Raw genomic sequence first — 21,513 nt, 5'->3', positions numbered from 1 at the left:
ATGAAGAGAGGTCTCTGAACTGCAGTGTCTTTGCACTTTAATGAGCCAGAGCACTAATGGCAGATGGTGCAGGGTCTCTCCAGGCACTGTAAACCAAGAAAGAGGAGACAGCTAAATGTTTCAGCATTTTCCCTTGGAAAATGTAAATGGAATTAGCTGCATAAGAATATGGTTAAAACTAAATAGTGGTAAATATGGACCAGCACAGAACACCTTCCGGACCTCACTGGGAAGAATAAATATTAAGGCCCTGCTGAAAGCAGGCGTTTTGGGAGGTGACCTTGTGCTTTGCACTGGGACTCCACTGACTTCAGTGGACACATGCTGGACGTTCAGCACGGCCTGTTTAGGACTAGTCTGCCTTTAACGAGTCCTCCCTGAGGTAACTGTGCCCTTCCTAGAGCAGATAATCTGGCAAGGAAATGCCGTAACTACAAACAAAATAACAGAAAGGCCTGAAACCACATGGCAATTGTACCAACCCTAGCGTAAGGAAGAACCTGCGTCTCCCACACATGCAACTTGACTGCAAAGGCTGTTTGCTGATCGTGGTTTGGCTTGGGTTTTTCTAATTGCTTCCAATCCATTTTTCTTAAGTACACTCTTGCCAGACTTTGGCATGGCCTTTAGCCATTTTGCTGCAAATTGCTTAACTTCTGAATGTCATGGAAAACCTGGAGCTTGTCTGCAGGACAGTTTATTTACATGCACTACCAACACAGTATGGCTGTCGGCACTGCTGACAGTGCTAGCCGTGGGATTAAAGGGGTGAGTTTTCCCCCTCCACGAACCCACAATGAGTATCTTTGGCCTAATCCAAACCACCTCACAGGATGGGAACAATAGAGGTTTGCAGGAGCAGGATCCGCCATCTTGTAGCTAAAACTCATCTCTCCACGGAACTTCACAAGCCTTCCTCCCTGTGCAGCACCACATTAATATTCAAAACTAGGCAAGACTAAAATTTCGCAGTAGGATCATGATTTGATCATCTATCAGCATCAAACCTCCTATAGCACTGAAGGGCTTTATTATCTTAAAGCTGTTTAACTCTTCACTGCTTTCCTCTCCTTCACAGGTTAGTGGGCTGCCGACTCCAGATGTGATGTGGTATCAGAATGGAAGGATGGTTCATCAAGATCAGTTCCACAAAATGATAGTGTCAGAAAAGGGATTCCATTCGTTTATTTTCGAAGCAGTCAAATCAGCTGATGCAGGGACATATGAATGCGTGGCTGTCAACCGTGCAGGAGAAGCGTCTTTCGCAGTAAAAGTGGAAGTAATTGGTAAGACTGAGAGCACTGATAATTACCTGGCCGTGCATGAAAAATCTCAGTAATCTAATGCCTTTCTCCATGTGTTTGGGACATAAAACAATTAAGAAGTAGATCTCCAGATATTCACGTTCAAACAATAACAAACACCTTATGCTTTCCAAGACTATTTTAATATATACATTTGGGATGCCATATTTCTACAAAGCACTTCTAGCAAGGTATTTAGATGTAGTGGGATGTCCAGAATTTGGGAGTTGTTAATCTCCCTGAATTGCTAACATATGTTGATTGACTCTCCTCCTAAAGTGGGTTGTATCTACTACACCCTTATGCTCATGGGAATTGCCTGTAGGCTAAGGAGTTGCAGCGAGGAACGCATGCCCTCCTGAATTCAGCATTCTGAAATCTTAAAAAACAAGCCTGATATTAGCGTTCCTTACTTAAAGTAACTCCTCATCTTTCCTCTTTAATTCAGCAAAAGAACATCACACGCCTCCAACTTTCATCTTCAAGCCACAAAGCAAAAAGGTTTTTGAAGGAGATACAGCCAGACTCGAATGCCAGATCTCTGCTATCCCAACACCCCGGATTTACTGGAAAAGAAACAACGAAATGGTACAATACAACACAGATCGAATAAGGTATCCTACTAATGAGCTGGCCATTGCTGTGTTAGAAAACAATAACCAGTATTTGTGAAGTCAAATTTGAATTAGCTGGTTTCTAAATGCAACAAGCTGGAAAGTTGGATCTGCCCCTCGGCTATGGCACAGGGGGAACAGGCCCGTGTGCTGGGCCGGCATGATGCTCAGTCTGGTTTTGAGGGCACAGAGAGAAAACTGTGCCCAGATGCCAGTCTGAATGCTAGCAGCAGTTCCAAGGCCTGTGGGGAAGCGTGGCTTTAGGACTGAAACACGCAATGCATTCATCGCGCTCTGAGTCCACGGGGCTACAGAAGGACCTTGATGCCACCTGAATGGTATCATGATGTGAATCACTAGTGGCTCGTAACACAAATGCAGTTTTTATGTCTAAGTAGTTTGCAGTGCCCTGCAAGAATTGTTCTAGGACTTCCTCAGCTCCTCAGCACATAAACTGATTTCAATGTCTTCTCTCCCCCCTCTAAGCACTTACACATAAACACCTTCATTTTTCAGCTTGTTACATGACAATACTGGAAGGATTTGCCTCCTGATTCATAATGCAAACAAGAAAGATGCTGGTTGGTATACCGTATCCGCTGTCAACGGAGCGGGTGTTGCCACATGCCACGCCAGGCTGGAGGTTGCAAGTAAGTCCCACGTCACAGTGCCACAACCACAACTGAAACTGCCACTGGCACTTGCATTCAGAACAGACCCACAAGATTAACCTAATGAAGCTCAGACTGCTGGGAGGGTTTCTTTCCAAAGATACTGAACTAGACAAACAATAACTATCCCAGGAAAAACTCTGTTGTTCAGTACCATTGCTGTGTCCTTTGCACATTGTCTACATCTGCTGTCTGCGCTGTTTAAGGACTACAATTTGGTTGATACCAAGGAGGGTAAACATCAATCTCTGGTGTCTGAGATACAGGATTATCTGTCAAATTGTTCCTAAGGGTTTGCTGGGTTATGTTGCAGACAAAAAGCCATTGGGTTGCTCTACCATGGGTCTTTCCACAGTCTGGGAAGATGCTGAAAGAGGGTTTGGTTTTGTTTTTTTTTTTTTTCTCTCTCTCTTCCAGCACATGCAAATAAGCCGCTTCCAGCCCCAAAGCAGTTACGGGTTCGACCAACTTTTAGCAAGTATTTGGCACTTAATGGAAGAGGACTGGACGTGAAACAAGCTTTCTCACCAGAAGGAGAGTTTCAGCGTTTGGCTGAGCAGTCTGGACTGTATGAAAGTGATGAACTTTAACTGGAAATTAAGAGGAAAACTCACACCTATAAGAGACAATTACAACATAGATGCAGTTAACTGGTGATTGCTCTAATTAGCAAAATACCTAACTACATATTTTTACTTTGACTCTTGCACATTCTGCTGTTCCCATTTTACCATGTTAGATTTTATTTATATGGGTTAGTGAATATAACCATTTACTGAGTATTGTATTTTAACTATAAAGCCTAAGAAAGCAGGCCGATTAGTTTTTACAAGTGTGGGTGGTTTTAATTCCACCTGTGCTTGGTTACATGCTAAAGTAGATTGGTTTGTACTGCTTCTCTAATATCATCCTTGATAATATCAGAAGTCTGTACTGTCTGAATACTAAAACCAAATAGACTAGAGTGTTTTTATGAGAATAAATTAGAGGCAAATAAAATTTTAAATATCCAACATTGGCTGTGACTCTTCCCTGATCTGTTAAAACCAGTTTTGGCTGTCTGGCATCAGCTGCAGCCTGGTAAAGGTGAATTCTCACCCTACTGAGTCTGCCACTGGTCCCCTCACCCTGCTCCCCCCATTACTTGTCTTCTGATAGCTATAAACTATTTACCATAAACTAGATGCTGACATTCCTTAACAATAAAACATGTCAGTGAGGCATCATCAATATTTTTCCACCCAAAAGCTGCACTGTATGATATAAAGTGTTAATGCTACCATGTTTTCCTTTCTTACCCCTTTAATCAAGGGCTGACTGTGATTTATCTGACTGTTGGCTCTCAACAAGCTGTTGCTTTGAATCACCCAAATGGTTTGCGTGCTGCTCAAAATAATAAGAAATACCATGAAACCTGATTTTGCCAAACTCCAACAAACCTAATCTCTGAAGATTTTTTCAACTGCAGTTGTTACAGGAAAACTTGTGAGGGTGGACCTAGCCTGAGCTCCTCCCGGGGGGTGCACAGTAACACCGCTGACTAGTCAGCAAACCCCAGAACAGAACAAATGAGGTCTTGGCTTCACGCCACACTGTTGTATCATTAAATAAAACCCCCCAAATCTGAACTGCACAACACTATTAAACTCCCAACAAAATCCTGCTGCTTCTCTGGGCTGCCCGAGCAATGAAAGACACTAACATAAATAACTTCCCCCGCTGTGCTCTTTGTGGGTTTGAGCTGATCCGATGCAGACTGATACCCAGTTCACCCACAGGCTTCTTTTGAACGCAAAGATGCTCGGGCAAGGGTGCGGTACTGGTGCTGAGCGGCCCCAGCTCCGGCACTGGAGCTTCCCAAGTTCTTGCAAGGTCTGGGAGCCCCAGCAGCACCGGAGCTCCCAGCGATTGCGTTAACATACATTTAAATATCCTATAGTCCCTGCTGCTCTGCACAACAGGAAAGGAGTTTCCTAATCACCTGAATTTAGCCTAGAAGCAACCAGACGCTGCAAATGATGGTTTAATTTCCCCCCCGCGCCGCGAAGGAACGGCTGCCAACGCGGCACCGCTGCTGCGGCCCCGCGGGGTTTGGCAGGGGGCAGGTCGGGACAGCCCCTCCGAACGCCGCTAACAAAACCAAACCGACGATAGGAATGAGCTCCCAGGGCGGGAGGGGCAGCCCCGCTCCGGCAGCGGCACCCCCGGCTCCCATCCCCAGCCCGAGCCCTCCCGCAGGCGTTGAGAGGAACCGGCCCCGCCGCCCGTTGGGATTCAAGCGCCGCAGCGGCGGGAGCCGCCCCCGCCCGGCCTGGCCGCCATGGAGCCGTCGGCAGCGCCGCAGCGGCCCGCGGTGGAGCAGCGGCTGAGCGGGAGCGGTGCGTGAGGCGGCCCCGCTCCCCCCCCTCAGGGCCGGCCCCGCCCGGGCCACCCTCAGCCGCCGCTACCGCTGGGCCCTGCGGAGCCTCCCGGCACGGCCCGGGCCTCGGCCCACCGCCCCCGCGGGTGGTGGAGGGGGGCACGGAGGGCTCGGTCCTCTGACTGCCCGCTGCCATTTCCCCGGCCAGGTGCCGTGAAACCCCGCGTCACCTGCAGCAGAGAACTGGAACTGAAAACGGCCCTGCGGGAGCTGGTCATCTACATCGTTTTCCTGACAGACCTCTGTATACGTAAGTCATCAACCGACTGAGGTGACTGTTCACAACTAACGAACGTGCAAGCTGTACCGCTGTCGGTATTCACTCCCCACTCCGCCCGTCTTCCACCCAGAAGTGTCACATCAGTCGAACTTTCTCTGACCGTGTTTTTCTAGCAGCACACCTTACTGACAGCTGAAGCGGAGAAGCAAAGTTAGAAGCTGTTGTCATCCCTAATGTCAGCCTGCGAGCATCCCCTCTTTGCCCCTTCTTTCCAGTGACGTTTGGCATGGTGAGCACGGACATGTACTACCTGAACAAAGTCATGAGCCATCTCTTCCTGGAGCCCTCCTCGGAGGACGACAGGAGGGGCTTCAGGAGCATCGGCAGCAGAGCTGATTTCTGGAGGGTAAGGCTTTCATTGCAAACGTGTTTTCTTGGAGAGCAAAGTGAAGCAGCTCCTAGTGTTAATTCGGAGCAATAGAGTCTCATGTTTCTTCTAAAAACTACACGCTAGACGTTGTGCTTTCAGCTGAAGAAAGGCAAATACCTTCTTAAAAATGCATTTGGAGAAATTCCAGGTACAAACAATAATAGTGATACTTCTAAATAATCAGTCAAGGAGAACAATAGGCCAATTAATTGCTGCATCATATTCTCAATATTAGGCTTGGTCTGAAAAGAGCTTCAATAAAACCAGAAAGATTGCAGGTTTACAGTGCTTTTGACTTTCAGGTGTTATATATATATATATTTACAAATTCCACTGGGGCAGCCAGGAAAAACATACCATCTTGGTTCACCTGGTTTGCTGTTACATGACCTCATATTTCAATGACGGTTGTAAAACACTTATCTCTGTTTTCACTGTTAGGTGGAGGACTTCCCAAAGTTACCAGCATTGCTCAGCTGACAGCAGAAGGCAAAGTTTTTCACCCTGCTCTTCCTTAAAAATGGAAATGCCTGGTTCTAACAATTCATTTGGAAGAACCGTACTCCCTCTATCATGGTGTCTGTTATTGCCAGTCCATAAAATAGTGAGCCTTTGCTATATAACACGTGCTGATGTACTAGAAACGGTTGTAATGCATGCTCAGATGATGCCAAACCATGGGGCCATGTTGTTTTGTACTCAGAATAATGTTCTCCCCAAGTTTAATGCTCTTTATCTGCATTTAAGAAACACCTAGAATAAGATGGATTTTTTTCCCCCCCACCTTCAAAAATAAATATTTCATTTAGATTCAGATAACTAAAAACCTAAGAAGTGGGGTAATAGTGGTATTAAATCTTCTTTTGAAACTTTAACCTCACTTGTACATACAGTTTGCAGAGGGACCCTTATTGGATGGGCTTTACTGGGACAAATGGTACAACAACACGACGTTAACCCTCCAGAACAACAACAGCCATATTTACTATGAGAATTTGCTGTTAGGAGTAGCCCAGATTCGCCAGTTGAAAGTACGCAACAACACTTGCTCCATCTACCCATATTTCCGTACTTTTTTAGAAGACTGTTACAGTGAATACCGTTATCGAGCTGAAGACAGGTCTGACTTTGGTCCAAGGAATGAATCTGAGTAAGTCATCCTACTTCAGCACAGAAATGTTTTTGAAAACTTAACCAAATCCTTAATGCTAGTATTCTTGAGTTAGTAACAACCACGCATGCAATTAGCTGAGTTTTTCTCTTGTTTACATTGAGATAAACCATGGGTTTGGTTTTGTGCCAACATTATAGAAGGGAATTTGGCATGGGAAATCTATAGCAGAGAAACAGGAAGAACTGGAAATGGTAAGCCCAGTTCAGCAGAAGCACATGTTAGTGGGTCTGCCTCCAGTAACATCTCTGAAGAAATACTCAATTGTATGAGCCCTGACTTTAAGTCCCGTGTTTATAAATTGGAATCACGCTAAAATGCTCTGGAAGCAAAGCCAAAAGGCCTGCTTCACACACTGCAGTTAGCATTGATTTAACACAACAAAGGAACTTGTGAACATGCCCCAGCGACAATGAGCTATGTAAACCAGAGATATTCCATTCAACTATACAGCTTTTAAGGTAGTAAACTGGCCCACGTTGGGTGAAATCCAGATTCATAAGCAATTGCTGTTCTGTGAATGTACTGAGTAGCTAAATAAAAGAAACGGAACTATCTTAAGGCTGCATGTCTTGTGCATACTGCACATAAAAAAAAGTGTTATTTAAAGGTCTGGCTTAACTGGTCAGGCGTGGATGCAGAATGCCACAACAACTAATGAAGATTGTATAAAATAAAAGTTAAAGCTTACTTCAGTCCAGTGTCCATAAGCTGAGCTGCTTTGTTTTCCCATTTCTGATAGATGGAAATATTCCTCAGCCTCCTCGTTATCCCCGTGGTACTGGGGATCTATGGGCTTGTACAGCAGCGGAGGGTATATGTTCACCTTACCTAAATCGAAGCAGGAGAGCATGGAGAAGTTGGTGTTTCTCAGGGAGAACAGCTGGCTCACTAGAGGAACCAGGGTTGTATTTACCGACTTCTCAACGTATAATGCTAACATAAACCTCTTCTGTATAGTCAGGTGAGTTCTTACCTTTACTACATGTGAAATCCAATTTACTGAGGCACGATGCTTCCAAGGACACAAGGGACGGCTGGTCACCTCAGGCACATGCAGCCACCTTTCTCAAGTAGCAGCTGGCAAGACAGTAATTCATTAAAAATGCAGAAATTCAGTTAGTGCAGGGAGCAGATCCAGATCCTTCCTTTCCATTTTTTGGTAATAGTTGGTGTCTGGTCTGTACAGCTGGTTGCTGCTGTCAGCTGGAACAGATTTCACAGCCTTTTGCAAGGTCAAAGGCTGAATTATTAGTCCTGTTGTCAGCTAGTGGAGGGAAAAGACTCAGGGTAGGGTGAACCTTTGCTTTTCTGAGACAGTTTCTTTAAAGACTTCTAACCAAACACCATGGCTTAGGTATCCCAAGAGCTCCTTGTTTTCCCCTCAACCTTCCCTACCATGTAATACTCTTTTCATGGGCGACTTAGCGTAACCCTTACAAGAGGATCTTACAAATGTAGGAGTTCCAATAAGGTATTATTAATGTAGTAATAATTAATATTAGAAAATTATGGGCTGAGACGATTTAAAGGGATGGTAACTAACACCAGTCCCCAATTTTTTTCAGGTTGGTAGTAGAGTTCCCTGCCACTGGGGGTGCTCTCACCTCCTCACATATCTACTCTGTGAAGCTCCTCAGATACGTCACGTACTATGATTACTTCCTGGCTTCGTGCGAAATTGCCTTTTGCCTCTTTATCATTGCATTCATAATCCAGGAAGCTATAAAAATAGGAAAACTGAAAAAAGAATATTTCACAAGTGCCTGGAACTGGCTGGATTTGCTGCTGCTGCTGGTGAGTTACCCCTGACTTGTACCTCTGTGCTTCCCCGCCTAGGCTAGCACTGGGTAGAGAGCCAATGAGCCAGAACAGCCCAAATCTGGTCTGGTTAGCGTCAGTCACCCACTGTTCTACGCTGACGAGGCCACGTGGCCCACCATGGCTCAACACACTTGAACTCTTTTCTAGCCTTGCTGTCAACGTGCTGTGGCTCCATGTCCTTTCTACTCGTTACCCACCTTGTTTGTTTTAGCCTTAATCTTTGGAGAGCAGGGAAGCACTAGCACATAACAGAGCTAACACAGGAAGATTAGAATGTATGCAGCATGTTACACAGCACAAGCCCAGAACTACCACGGTACAATTATAAAAGATTTGGCCAGTAAAGCCTCATACATACGGTTTATGACAAAACACCTAAAAAGCGCAGGTTCTTCAAATCTAACCAAGGGCCTTTTGAAATCAGTGTAGTCTTTCCTGTGCAAAATGACAAGTCTGAAGAGAGGGCAGGTAGCCAGACTTCAGTTTCACCTGCTCCCGCTTTCCTTCAGGTATCCATCCTTGCCATTGCCTTCAATATCTACCGCACTGTAGAAGTGTCCCTGCTAATGGAAGAGCTGTTGTCTGATGCCCACATATATCCAGACTTCTATTTCCTCGCATTCTGGCAAGTCCTTTACAACAATATGATTGCTGTCAACATCTTCTTTGCTTGGATAAAGGTAGTGGTTCTTACTCCCTTTTTTGTACTTGAGAATCATAGCGTTTGAAGTGTAGCATAAATGTTCACTTTTAGCTTTTCATGAGTGAACTGCAAAGGTGGGGTTAAAAGGGAGAATTCTGTTTATAAGATTCCAGAAGAGTTTAAAATTCCCTCCTTCTCATAAACATGGGTCACACAAATTCCAAGCCCATCTGAAAAAAGATTTTGCACATGGGCAGCTGTCTCCATTGGAGCAGCTGGGAAATTACCGTGGCCAAACAGCCTCCTCAAACTCAGCCTTTTCCTAGACCCAGTATTATCCAGGTCACAGCCTGACCTATACAGATGGCAAGGCTCTAATAGGTGAGGCTATTCATAGATCTTGTAGCCAAAAGCTTTGAAAGCAGTAGCTACTTTTTAATTGCCAAGGAAGGCAGAATATGTCTGAACTTGATTCAGAAACGGCTTTGCGCCAGGACACCTTTACTTTCATTCTTACTTGCAAATACATTTGCCGATCTCTGGATAGAGTAGCAAACTTCTGTAAGATTAGGGGCTACTTTTGTTCCAAACGAGAGGCAGTGGGGCCAAGCCAGTTCCGCATCATCCTCCCCTCACACTGATTACTGTTAATTTAGTAGCACAACTGTGTTTGTAATTAATGACTGTCATTGACCAAGGCTTTTGTTCAGGCCTTGTTTCAGACCCAAAGTAAGGGAGAGCTCCTTACCAACTCGGTCCGTCAAGGAATCTCAGATACCACGGGAGAGTGGTATGTCTTGGAATCTCCTTGGCCAGGGGTCCAGATCTGCTAGAGCCGATTACACGTACCAGTACCCAGCAAAGACCTGTCCACACACTTTTAGCTTTAGCACACAAGCATATTTGCCCTGCAGAATATTCATCTTCTCCAGAAACACACCCAATCCTAGCTCTCCTTACAGATACATACCATGCAACTTATTTCCAGTTAAGACTTAACCTGTAAATTGTGATTACAGATAACCCAGAAATTCTGTTACGAAGTTGTGATATATTGTGGTCCCCCAACAACCACATGTTCTGTTCTCTTGCAGATATTTAAATATGTAAGCTTTAACAAAACCATGACGCAGCTGTCCTCCACTTTATCTCGCTGTGCCAAAGATATCATTGGATTTGCCATCATGTTCTTCATCATTTTCTTTGCCTATGCCCAGTTAGGCTATCTGGTCTTCGGGTCGCAAGTTGAAGAGTTCTCCTCTTTCCAAAACTGCATGTATGCTACTTTCTAAAGTCTTTGATGCAAAACCCCCAGCTGGTGCAGACCAGTTTCTGCTAAGCACAACTTAAGAATACAGGTCTCCAACACTTCAGGTTATTTCACTGAGTAAACCCAATTTTGTTGGCCCTACAATCTGTTTACCAAAGCCTTCATATGTTCAAGGGAGACCACCTGCCTATTGAAGAGGTGAGGGAAGGGTAAGAAGGGGAAGCTCAGGAGCAGTTCACCCAATGGAGCTGTTTGTCCCCTCAGCTCTGAGCACGACTTCCCTGGGTGTAACCAGCCCCCTGGGCAGTCAGGCGGGCCTGGCAGCAGGCTGTTCTCTTCTGCCTCTTTCAAAATCAAGAACCTGAAACTGCCCAGCAGATGTGCCCCTGGGTATGCAGTACAGCCCCCGGCATGAAAACCCCAGAGGAGCTGCCTGAGACCCCCGAGGGGCTCAGAGCACCAGCTGGGCACGTTTGCAAACAGGAATTACAGCTCTTTTAAGAAAACATCCAGCTGCATAGCCAAGAGTCCCCAGATCCCATCTGCTGTCTCTTTCTTCCCCAGATTTTTTTCAGCTACTCACTGTAGCAACAACATCAGATCGGTTCCAGGTGCCGGCTGGAACTGGTTTTGATGGTCCTTGCACCTTGTAGCAACCCTAACCTGTTACCCACAGTGTGCATTGTGTTTTAGCCCATCGCTATGTTTCTTAAAACTTTAGAGAGATATCTTTAGTGTACCAGTTTGTTTGAAAGCATCTACAACAGAAAAATAGCTCATTTTGTATCCACTTGGATGTGAGATAGTTCTAAGATGCTGCAATACAAAGAAATGTTTGTCTTGGCTAGGAATGAAATCACCCATAGGGGGACATAGGGACCTATGCTGTTACCTTCTGTACGAACAGAAAATGAGGGATCATGAAGCTAGAACAGAAGGAAAATAATTATAAGAAAACCAAACCAAAACCAGGTGATTTATCCAAAATGAAAGTATTTTCTCATACAAGCCATTTAAAAATTCCTTTGTACTTTCAAATCCCCAGTTATATGCTAAATGCCCACTTCATCATTGCGGTATTATCCTGGCTTGCCTTTTGATTTCTGTGACTAAGATAATGGTGAATCAGTCTCAATTGTATCTATTGCTTTATTGCTTTTGAGATTGTGTTGTTTGTTTTTTAAATAATGTTTACAATACTTCCCCTGAAGAGAAGCCAGTCAATCTCAGTCTTGTCTTTTTTACTCCCAGCTTTACACAGTTTCGTATTGTGCTGGGAGATTTTGATTTTGAAACCGTAGAAGCAGCAAATAGAATCCTTGGACCTATTTACTTCATCACATTTGTATTCTTTGTGTTCTTCATATTGCTGGTAGGTATCATCTTAAAAATGCTTATCCTTTTGCATAAGCAGTAGAGAAAAACTCTTGTACAGTGCTCTGAGAGAGAGTTTTCTGCCCCAAGATAACAGTGGGCTTGCCCTGGCTGCGCCTCAATACACCCAGGGGAGGGAGACAGGTACTCCTCTTGCAGGAGTTCCTACCAAGGCAAGACATTTCACAGCTCTCCCTTCCTCCGAGCAGCCACACAAGGGGCTTTAGCACCACAAAACAAGCAGGTTGCACCTTCCACTCTACTGTGCCGCCCATTTCTTGTGATTTTAATTTCTGAAAACTTAATTGGGTGCACTTGAAAACTGCCTGATGTCAGCCTTGTCAGGTAGGAAGGTTACAGAGAGACTTTGATGGGCCCAGGTAGGTGCAGGTTTGTTTTATCAGTTGGATTGATGTTGTCATTGATTACTTAAGATTGAAACACTATCTGAAAAAAGCTACAAGTGTAGGAAGGAGATACGTTACCTCCAAGGAACTGGGCCTTTTAGCTGATTGTGCAGATGGGAAATAAGTGATTTGTCTCCCAAAAATATTCCCTAAACCCCTATGATTACCAGATAGTTTAACTGCATTAGCAGTATGTCTGCACCCAGCAAAGCTCTTCAGTTCCATTAGTTACAAGCCCTAGCGTGGAACAGCCCCAAAACAACAGCCCCAACATAACACAAATGCAGGTTCCAGAAACAAATATCTAACTGCATCCTTCCTGTGCAGAACATGTTTTTGGCTATTATAAATGACACCTACTCAGAAGTCAAAGCAGACTTTGAAGTGATACCCAGCCAAGAACTTCAGATCAGAGACCTCTTTAGACAGGTAAGCAAACACCTCATTTAATTCAAAATAAGAGGAAGAATTCTAAGCTACGTCACTAGCAAAGAGCCTTAAACAGCTGGGCCATAACCATTTAAGAACACCGAATATTTGATTTTTCACTTAAAATATACACTTGACAGATACAGAGACATCCTTCCATCAAACCTGCAGGAGCTCCTAATGGTAAGAGTAGCATACGAGTGAGGGTGCGAGGAGCCTCCCCTTTACTTCACCCTTTTAAAAGCAGTATTTAAGATCAGCCTGGTTTGCCATGCATCCCATCATCAGCTTGCTTCAGAGCTCACTGTTGCTGCTCTTCCAAACTGAGAAACTAAAGATCTCTGCATGGGAAGACAAGTAGAAATATGGACATTTAAAACCCCACAAAGTTCAGACCATTTTTATGTGCCAGAAATGAGTACAAAAAGGGAACAAATATTTCAATAACTTTTCAGTTCAACTTGAAATTACGACCTCCTCCTTTCCTGCCAAACGGATACACCAAAGCCAAAGAGATTGCACACAGTTCTGTTGCTGGGACGAGTCAGTACCTCTGCCTAGAAACCTGACTTGCATGGGGGAATTCAGCGTCGCCAGTGAGATAAATAAGGTTGAGACAAGTGTGGGATGAGAGACCTGCACGCTCAGGCTGTGTTTCTCCGAGCTGGAGTCCCTGGCCAGGACACGGCTTGTCTGGTCAGCAACAGCGCAGCTTAGATTCCCCCAGCCAGGCTCATTCCCCTGCTTATCCTCGAATATGCCCAAAACAGAAGCTCTTACTGGATTTGGTTGGTTATTACCTTCAGGGATTTCATGACAAATTTGAGCTGTAGCAGGGTAAGTCCTCGGAGCTGAGCTAAGGGAACAAAGAACACAACAGACTGGTGGGATTTGTTTAATTGCCGTGGCATTATGCTCACGGGTTGTTCCTTGCATTCAAGTCCTTGTGCAGAGGCATCGCTGGTTAAGCACAAGCCAATTAACTTTCCCTGTCTGTGCTCAGAGTTGCAATGAGGCCCTTGTCAAGCTCAAGCTGAAGAAACCGGAGATGGATACAAATGCAGCGGACGAGAGCTTGGGAAGGTAGGATCTCGGCATTTGCTGTTACCCCTGTTACTGAGCAGAGACCTATTCTCACAGGACTTCTGTCTCTTCTCATTTGTGTGAATGACAAGCAAGGAATTTTCAGCCACTAAAAGAAAGGATGTTCCTCAGCTTTCCAATGGAGACAGCGCTAATGAAAAGGTAGGCTTTATTCTTTCCTATATTCTTAGAAACTGCTGATTATATTTCAAAGTGGAATAGTACAAAAGGAGTCACAGTTGTCCCCACCGTTACTTACAAAAGCTATTTCTTTACAGGATACTATTTTTAACATCATAGGAATAGCAAAAGCTAGACCTGTAAATAAATAAATATCATTAATTATGCCCAAAACTTCAAAGGAAAGCTTGCCCAGGCAGGGTCAATGCTACAATAGCAGAGCTGGTGGTAGGGTGAGGTCACAGTAGGTCCTCAGCTGGTCTATAAAGTTGCAAGCAGGGCATTTGCCCAAATGCTAAACAGAAACAGATGTATGGAAAACAAACAAGTTGTACAGCAATCTGCTGGGTCAGAGGCTGCATCTTCAGCAAGAAGAAAGATTAATGTAGCTTCCTTTTGCTTTACAAAAAGAAGGTTTCCAGCAGTCTTCAGTAGTCTCGTATCTGGGGTAAGCCAGTGCAAGCACTTCTAAAACATGTTTTTAAAAATCACTTCTACAACAAGAGAGAGAAGCACCCCTTGGCTAGCAGTAAACACTACTGCAGACATCACTTGCAGTCTCTCAACTCTGAAAAAAAATGTTTATTCCTATATCCTGGGGTTTGGGAAGGGACAGAAGGAAAATCTACTTTCAGATGGAGAAGAGGGTGCTTTTCTCCCCAAAGCTGCATTTATCTTTTCCTGCATGCACACCTCCTCCCTGCATGAGCAACTGTTACCAGCGTCCCAGGAGCCATGCTGGCTTTTTCTGTGGTGGGTTTTTGGTTTTTTAATCCCTCTGGTGTTGAATAGAGCCATCTGAAGTTACCAGAGCTACAGAAAGGGAAACTTCATCAGAAGTATCCACCTACTGAGGACACGGACTCCATCACAGCTCAGAGCTACGTCTCCACTGCAGAATTTCAGCAGTAAGTGCATGTGAGAGCCTGTTCTTGCCATCTTATTCCCATCCCCCAGGCAGCTGCAGCCCTAGCTGAAACCCTCACTGAGTGACAACCTGAGAGACAGAAGATCAACACAAAGTCAGTGATTTTAAGATACTTTAAGTGCTCTTACACTGGCTGATGACAGCTGCCCTCAGGGAGAGAAGGAAACAAAAAAGAATTTAGTAGAGTAGCTTGTAAGGACATTAGTCAAGAACGAGGTAGCACAAGAATTTAAAATCTTGTCACTCTTCCAGAACATCTCCTTGTGGCTGCCCAGGGAGGGGGACAGAGGCTGTGAGACCTCGTGCTTGTGAAGGGGTATTTCGGGACACAAGTGAGCAGAGAGGCAGGTTGCCAACGCAGGTGTGAGGGCAGCAGCATCTCAAGGGCATGTTGCTGCGTTTGTCTGTTCTAGGCTCTTCAGGTATACAGCCGAGTTGGAGAAGGAATTAAAAAACACTAATGCAAAACTCAGGAGAATCATGAAAAGCGTCCAACGAGTGAAGGATGCTTCAGGCAAGAAGGCACCGTAAAACGCATGAGCTCATTGGCAACAGAGATGGCCTGACTCATCACACAATTTAAATCCAAAGTCCCCATCTGCCCTCCACTCCCTTTATTTTCTATGTCTGGAGGAGAGAAGCAGGAATGTTAATAAAGGTGTGTATCACTGTGGCTTCTGGGTCTTTTCTCTGAGAGTTTCAAGTGCTTCCTCAACTCTTGAGAGGAACACACCCACCTTGCTAGAGTTCTGGGTTGGCATCTAACGCCACGTGTTCCTCTGCCTTCTTTTGGGCTGCTGAGGGACACACACAAGGTAGCTCCTGTAACCAGGGGAGCAGATCGCCAGCAATGGCAGCACCCCAGGCCTGCCCAGCCCTCGCCTGCCCACAGCCCAGCACGTGGCGCGTTAGCCCTCACCTCCCCGGGCCACTTGCTTTCACTCCTGCATCTGATGCCAAGGTTAATGATTATTTCTCAACAATTCTCATTCCAGGCACCCGTTGCTTCCAAAACAGGTTGCCTTCAAAGAAAATAAAAATACTCTTCTTTCAGGAAATCAATCATTTCTTTTGATCAGGCCTTAGCAGCTGGAGCCACTAGAGGGCGAGTTGCTTCACCCTTGCACCAGCCTCAATTGTCAGAGCATCCTTTTTATTCCCAAATCCATTTATACCCATTGCCTTAGAGACAAGGTTCAGGCCAGAAACTATCTACACCTATGGAGTCGGCAGTATTTGTTCTTTCCTGGGACTCAGCCCCAGGAAGAAATAAAACACATGTCCAAATGCCATCTGAACAGGGGCCATCACCAGGCTGCAACACCTGCCTGCACCGCACTGTCCCTGCCCTGAAGTTCAGCTTTATGTCCTGCAGAGCACTATCAAGCTGCTACATGGTCTCTGGACTCTGCACGTAATCGCGCTGTGGAGGAGCGGTGTCACCGAGGAGAGCAGACGGGCATCTGAAGGGACCTAGAAAGACATCACTTCAGCCCAGGAGCACAACGTCGCCTGTCAGGGTTCATCGATTTGGGACGCCAGTCTCCTGGCCAAGCAGAGACATCCTCTCTCTTCTCAGAGGGACCAGTTTAAAATAAAACCACCTCCTCCCTTCCCAAGGGTTCTTGTTGCTATGCGGTATCCCAGGACTCTCATCCCAGAAAACATAGGTCACTGATGATCCGTTTATCCCCATTACTCAATGGCCTGACACGCAGGAAAGCAGATGTATTGCACCTTTGGCATCTCCGACCTTTCCTCCTCCTGGCAACCCCTCTCGTACAAAGAGGTCCCAAAACCTTTAGCCACAGTTACTTACCCAGAACCTCATGGAAGAGCTTTCAGGCACTCCTCATGCTTGCTCTACTCCTCTGGAGCACAGGAAACCCTCCTTGCAGCCTGTCTCACTTTTCCCAGCAAGCTCCCTGCCCTGCAGTCACGTAACAGCTCAAACAAACCTGTTTAAAGAGGTAAAGCTTGGAATACTATAGATTTGCGTTATCTCAGAACTGGTTCTTCAGCAAGGAGGATCTTGTCTCCATATCACTGAGCTTTTTGCACCCTCAAAAATATCTGTTTCTCCTCCATTTTGGCCAAAGGTGTTTAACCCAGGGCTATTTTCCTTCACTAAAATCTCCCTAGTTCGTTGCTCTGTAGCACATGGATCTTAAAACAGTTCCCAACAAACCACTACTTGAGGGACTTTTGTCCTCTCATTAGCACACTGATCAGAGCAAGCTTTGTTGAATAAACACTGCTAAGGAAAAACAGAGGGCTGAAGAACAGATCTGTAACAACCTTGTTCATTCTCCAAGCCAGTGCCCTAAGAATTTGTGTTTGCTTTTTCCCCCCATCTTCAGAGGAAAGATGTGCGGTCAGAGGGAAGGCTCTTCTGTCCCACCCTCAAGAAGGTACTGAAGGCTGCCGTCTGTATTCTCTCCCTCAACTTCCCAGCTGCCTTGCTGCTTCCCATTTACGTGCACTGCCACACATCCACAAGCAGAGTCTTCACCTGCAGTAGTTCCTCTGTCCCCTACCTTGGGCTGAAGAAAGGTGGCTTTACACAACATACAACAGAAGAGTCAGTCTGAAAGACCTCAATCACTTTTCCTATCAACTTACATCAATATACTATGGAAAAACCACTATTTGGTCCAGAGGAAAATCATCCTCTTGCATTTACGGAATCGTGTGCAGTAGGAAGCGCTTCCTGGCCACAAGCACAGCAGTAACCGCTGAGATACTGGTTTCAAGGCTAAGGATCACTATGGATATAGAGACACAACGCGGTACTGCTCATCAGCTGAGGGCGCAGTCACTGGCAGTCGGTTAATCACCCCAGTGATGGCTGAATCAGCCCTCTGCCCCATCTACTCCCCAAATTGCGACTCGGAGCAGGAACGAGCAAGACAGAGTTTGCTCCTGCGGCAGCACGCAGCAGCCCGGCAGCCCAGCAGGAGCTGAAGCCCACAGCACGCAGCAAGCCGAGCTGTCGGGTCGGGAGCTGGTTTGGTCACTTCCCTGCCGTCGCTCCCGAGAGGCGCAGTCTAAACAGGTAAAGCAAGGCTTAAAGTGCCGTAGGTTCATGGACGGCTGTCTCAGCACCAGTGTGCGCGGGGCTGACTGCGGAACTCAGGCCTGCCTCAGCAACCCTGAAACTACAAATACGTACGGGAACAGCGAAGGACTCGGCCTTTGTTTTTAAGAGATGGCAGCGGAGGAGAAAGCACGATGAGAAACAAAGATGTATGACAATAAAGGTTAAGGTACTTTTATTATAAAAGTCTATACAATGAGCACCAGACATAGCAATGCAATTATATCTGGTTTAGTTATATATATTCCATATCTATATATCCATATAGATATATAGGTTTTGCTTTTACCAAAGTAAAACTGTTATATCACAAAATGCCTAGTTCTACCATTTATTTATTGCTCAACAAGGATGGCACAAAACACACTCAGCATAACTGTTGCCATGCTTATCTACTATACTGAATAAACAGCCAAACACTGCATAACAAACACAAAGCAGCTGTTAATTCTGAATTGGAACCAGTCTGATCACTCACTCACTTATAAAAATATTGGAATCATATAGATTTAAGCATTATAAAGGAGGAATATATTATTTAAAACATTTAAATAGTGCATATTGACATTTTGCATGTGGTATATAAAACACAAACATTCATGTACAACACTATACAGTACACATTAGTTTCAATGTTTGGATACACCCGTGTCTGCAGACTGATAGAAAAGTAACTGAAGTGTACATTGCACAATGGAACTGAATAAAATTGATAAATGGTCTCAAGACTAGTTTAACCTCATAATTCTAAGGTCCCAGATCATTTTGCAGTTTTAAAAAAAAAAAAAAAGGCATACCACCAGTGCTCAATAGTTTTAGTGCTTTTTTTTTTTCTGAATTCCAAAATTACATGCCTACAAGCAGAGTAAAACAAAACAAGAAGTATTCTACAGTACACAGATGAAATCTGAGCACTAAATATCCTACTTTCAACCTATTTCATATGCTTCATGACAGAACAGCAAGTCTATGAGGTTACATGCTAGCCATTTCTTACGTTGTGAGAAAGTTCATTTTTGGTCTTTCATAAAGCAGTGTGAATAATTGCTATGTTGACATTAGCCAGTCATAAAAACATGCAGTGAGAGTAGGTGCATGCAAAACATGGCCACGATCAAACTGATACATTGAAGAACAAAAAAAAAATAAATTGAGAAAGCACCAGTTAAAATTAACACGTAGATTTTGCCAGATCAAAACCAGCTGCTGATGGCTGTTGCAGAGCATAAAGCTAGTAGCTAAATCATCATTCAGCACAGCAGATGTGATACTCAAAACATTATTTAGTTTCAACTCTGAAGCTAAATCATGCAAGGCCCATAAACTGTTTTGCTTACATCATAAGGGTTAGATAACTTGTTTTTATTCTCCAACTGTAAAACAAAACTGTGATAAACAGCAGTAATTTTTCACTCAAACCCTGTGGTGCATATTAACAACACTGATTTTAGCCCTTGATACCATACTTACTTCAGGTACAGTGGAATTTTAACTGTTCTAAGCCAGCTCTTTTCTGCTGGAGCTACGCAAGTCTGAGCGCCATCAGATCTCCCACACACTCAAACGTTCATTATGTTCCTCAAATCTTCTGAAAGCGGAGATGCAGTATCCAATTCAGACAAAACACTATGTCACCACTAGTTGATAAACAACAACCGATAAAATGATAAAATGAACAACAGTAACATAAGTCCTGTAGGCAGCATGTGATACAACTTTTCAGTTTTCCAAGTTTTAAAAGACACTAAGCAAGGTCACTTTCTGGTTTGTCCACTGTCACCTTTATCAAGGAGGAAACATGACCACTAATGAGCAAAATCCATAGATGTTAATTATTACTGTGTTACAGGTGCAATTTAGAATACCAAAAATTAAAGTTGTTCCACAGCAGTCCTTTGAAAGGAATTTCAGTCTGGTTTTTTTAAAGTGTTCCAGGATAAAGAGCTCTATGTTTAATTTGCTGACCTTCTTCCCCCCCGTAATAAAAAATAGGCAAGAGAAGTAGTTCAGTGTAGCATTACGGTATTAATTTCTTCAATAATGCAAAAAGTTGGTAATAACAAAAAGTCTCAAAGTTCTTGAATGCTAAAGAAAAAAAAAGCTAAGGTTGTTTTGGAACAAGATGGATGCATCTGTAATACAAAACTTTGATGGAAACTGTGTTTGCTAAAGTTGGATAGAGCAGTCTCGAACTCAGAAATCTTATTTGCTCTCTAGACAGGACCTGCTTACCCTTCAAACATGTTATAGTGGCACCACAATAAAGTGCACAAACTGGATTCGTTCAACAGTGCATGACAAATGAACACAAGCACCCAATAAGTACAGTGGTAGTATATGGAAACATCATGTTATTCAACGGGTTGGAGGAACATTATTTAAATTGATTTTGAAGAATCTTGTTTGCTGATAAGGACTTCTAACAGCCTAAGCTTGGCTTTGATTTTCTTGTATTCCCTGTACTCTTCAAGCATCGGAACTCGATCTTCTTTCTGTACATTCCTGTAAAAAGAAGAACACGTAAGTGTCAAGAAAATCCTCCATCCTGCAGCAAGCCAAAGACAAAAGCAGCTATGTGCAGTTATCTCAGGGAAGATAAAACCATTTTTGGCAGTTTGTTCACCAACAATAGGCACATCGTTATGTTTTTGTTCACTAGTTAAAATTGCCAGCACCTAAAAAACTGAATAGAAAACCCAGGAGCATTTATTCAGCACAACTGTTGCAGACATTGTTTATAAATTGTTCTCTTAAGTTCTCCTGGAGATTTTATTTACAGGATACAAAGACTTTCATTTCAGATCCTGTGTATACATTACAGAAAAAATACAAATACATCTAGGTCGATCTACATCTTCACTGTATGTAGACTGACCCACAAACTGATAGCAGAGAATTATTCTTATTTAATTCAGACCGGACTATAAAAAATTAATCTGATTTATTTTTTAAAGCAACCCTTCATTATTAACTTCATTATTTGCTGTTAAAGTCAAAAGAAGTTATGTTCCAAATTCAGTAAGTGCATGATAAAGCCATGGTAGTGGAATTTGTGTGACCAATGGTCCAGGAGTTTATCATTCAGGAGAAATACAGTAGTAAGTACAGTACAGTTAGAATGCCTGCCAGTCAAGAAAGCAACTGACAGCTTAAAAGTGTCATTAATTTTGTTTGAGATGTGACACACCTCGAAAAACCTCCTGTTACACACAATAGGCAGCAGTTCCATCAAATTCATAACAACATATATTCAAATAAGAAGCCTAAGAAAACTAAACAATACGGAGAAGAATAAAAATTATCTACCCCTTCACTGGTAAAGCAAATATCCACTGGCAGGACTGACCTACTGGAACAAACTTCCCTGCCCTATGTTAAAACAGAGGGATAATCTGAGGGGGGCGTTAATATAAAAATATTTTTTATAAATATTTTTAATGTTTATTTTT

General features: G+C 43.9%; 3 protein-coding genes across 17 annotated transcripts in view; 2 read left to right on the top strand and 1 right to left on the bottom strand.

Moving 5' to 3' along the window:
- The window catches only part of MYOT (myotilin), a 32,559-nt gene extending 28,957 nt beyond the window's left edge, over positions 1-3,602 (top strand). For all 5 annotated transcript variants that reach the window (XM_075766297.1, XM_075766298.1, XM_075766301.1 and 2 more), the window contains 4 exons: positions 1,079-1,286; positions 1,753-1,918; positions 2,435-2,568; positions 3,007-3,602. In XM_075766297.1, coding sequence (XP_075622412.1) covers positions 1,079-1,286; positions 1,753-1,918; positions 2,435-2,568; positions 3,007-3,179 — 681 coding nt within the window. In that variant the 3' untranslated portion in view covers positions 3,180-3,602. The remainder of the gene's footprint in view (positions 1-1,078; positions 1,287-1,752; positions 1,919-2,434; positions 2,569-3,006) is intronic.
- Positions 3,603-4,744: 1,142 nt separating this feature from the next.
- Positions 4,745-15,640, top strand: PKD2L2 (polycystin 2 like 2, transient receptor potential cation channel). Of its 3 annotated transcripts, none has more exons than XR_012837759.1 (14): positions 4,745-4,967; positions 5,157-5,258; positions 5,504-5,634; positions 6,552-6,808; positions 7,572-7,793; positions 8,398-8,626; positions 9,163-9,333; positions 10,391-10,572; positions 11,818-11,938; positions 12,675-12,776; positions 13,780-13,859; positions 13,956-14,021; positions 14,832-14,947; positions 15,381-15,414. XR_012837759.1 is itself a non-coding variant. In XM_075766601.1 (14 exons), the coding sequence occupies exons 1-14, from the start codon at positions 4,910-4,912 to the stop codon at positions 15,496-15,498; spliced, it is 1,959 nt and encodes a 652-aa protein (XP_075622716.1). In that variant the 5' UTR covers positions 4,745-4,909; the 3' UTR covers positions 15,499-15,640. The 3 variants fall into 3 exon arrangements, 2 of the variants coding, with proteins under 2 accessions (XP_075622716.1, XP_075622717.1); XM_075766601.1 differs by having other exon boundaries at positions 13,952-14,021; positions 15,381-15,640; XM_075766602.1 differs by lacking the exon at positions 4,745-4,967 and having other exon boundaries at positions 5,128-5,258; positions 5,405-5,634; positions 13,952-14,021; positions 15,381-15,640.
- Positions 15,641-18,843: 3,203 nt separating this feature from the next.
- FAM13B (family with sequence similarity 13 member B) overlaps positions 18,844-21,513 on the bottom strand; it is a 66,941-nt gene continuing 64,271 nt past the window's right edge. For all 9 annotated transcript variants that reach the window (XM_075766289.1, XM_075766294.1, XM_075766293.1 and 6 more), the window contains one exon: positions 18,844-20,566. In XM_075766289.1, the coding sequence (XP_075622404.1) occupies positions 20,443-20,566 (124 nt within the window). In that variant the 3' untranslated portion in view covers positions 18,844-20,442. The remainder of the gene's footprint in view (positions 20,567-21,513) is intronic.

This window comes from Balearica regulorum, chromosome 14, assembly GCF_011004875.1.
Source record: "Balearica regulorum gibbericeps isolate bBalReg1 chromosome 14, bBalReg1.pri, whole genome shotgun sequence".
Taxonomy (NCBI): domain Eukaryota; kingdom Metazoa; phylum Chordata; class Aves; order Gruiformes; family Gruidae; genus Balearica; species Balearica regulorum.
Note: the sequence above shows the minus strand (reverse complement) of the source record. Positions and strands in the feature narration are given on the sequence as shown.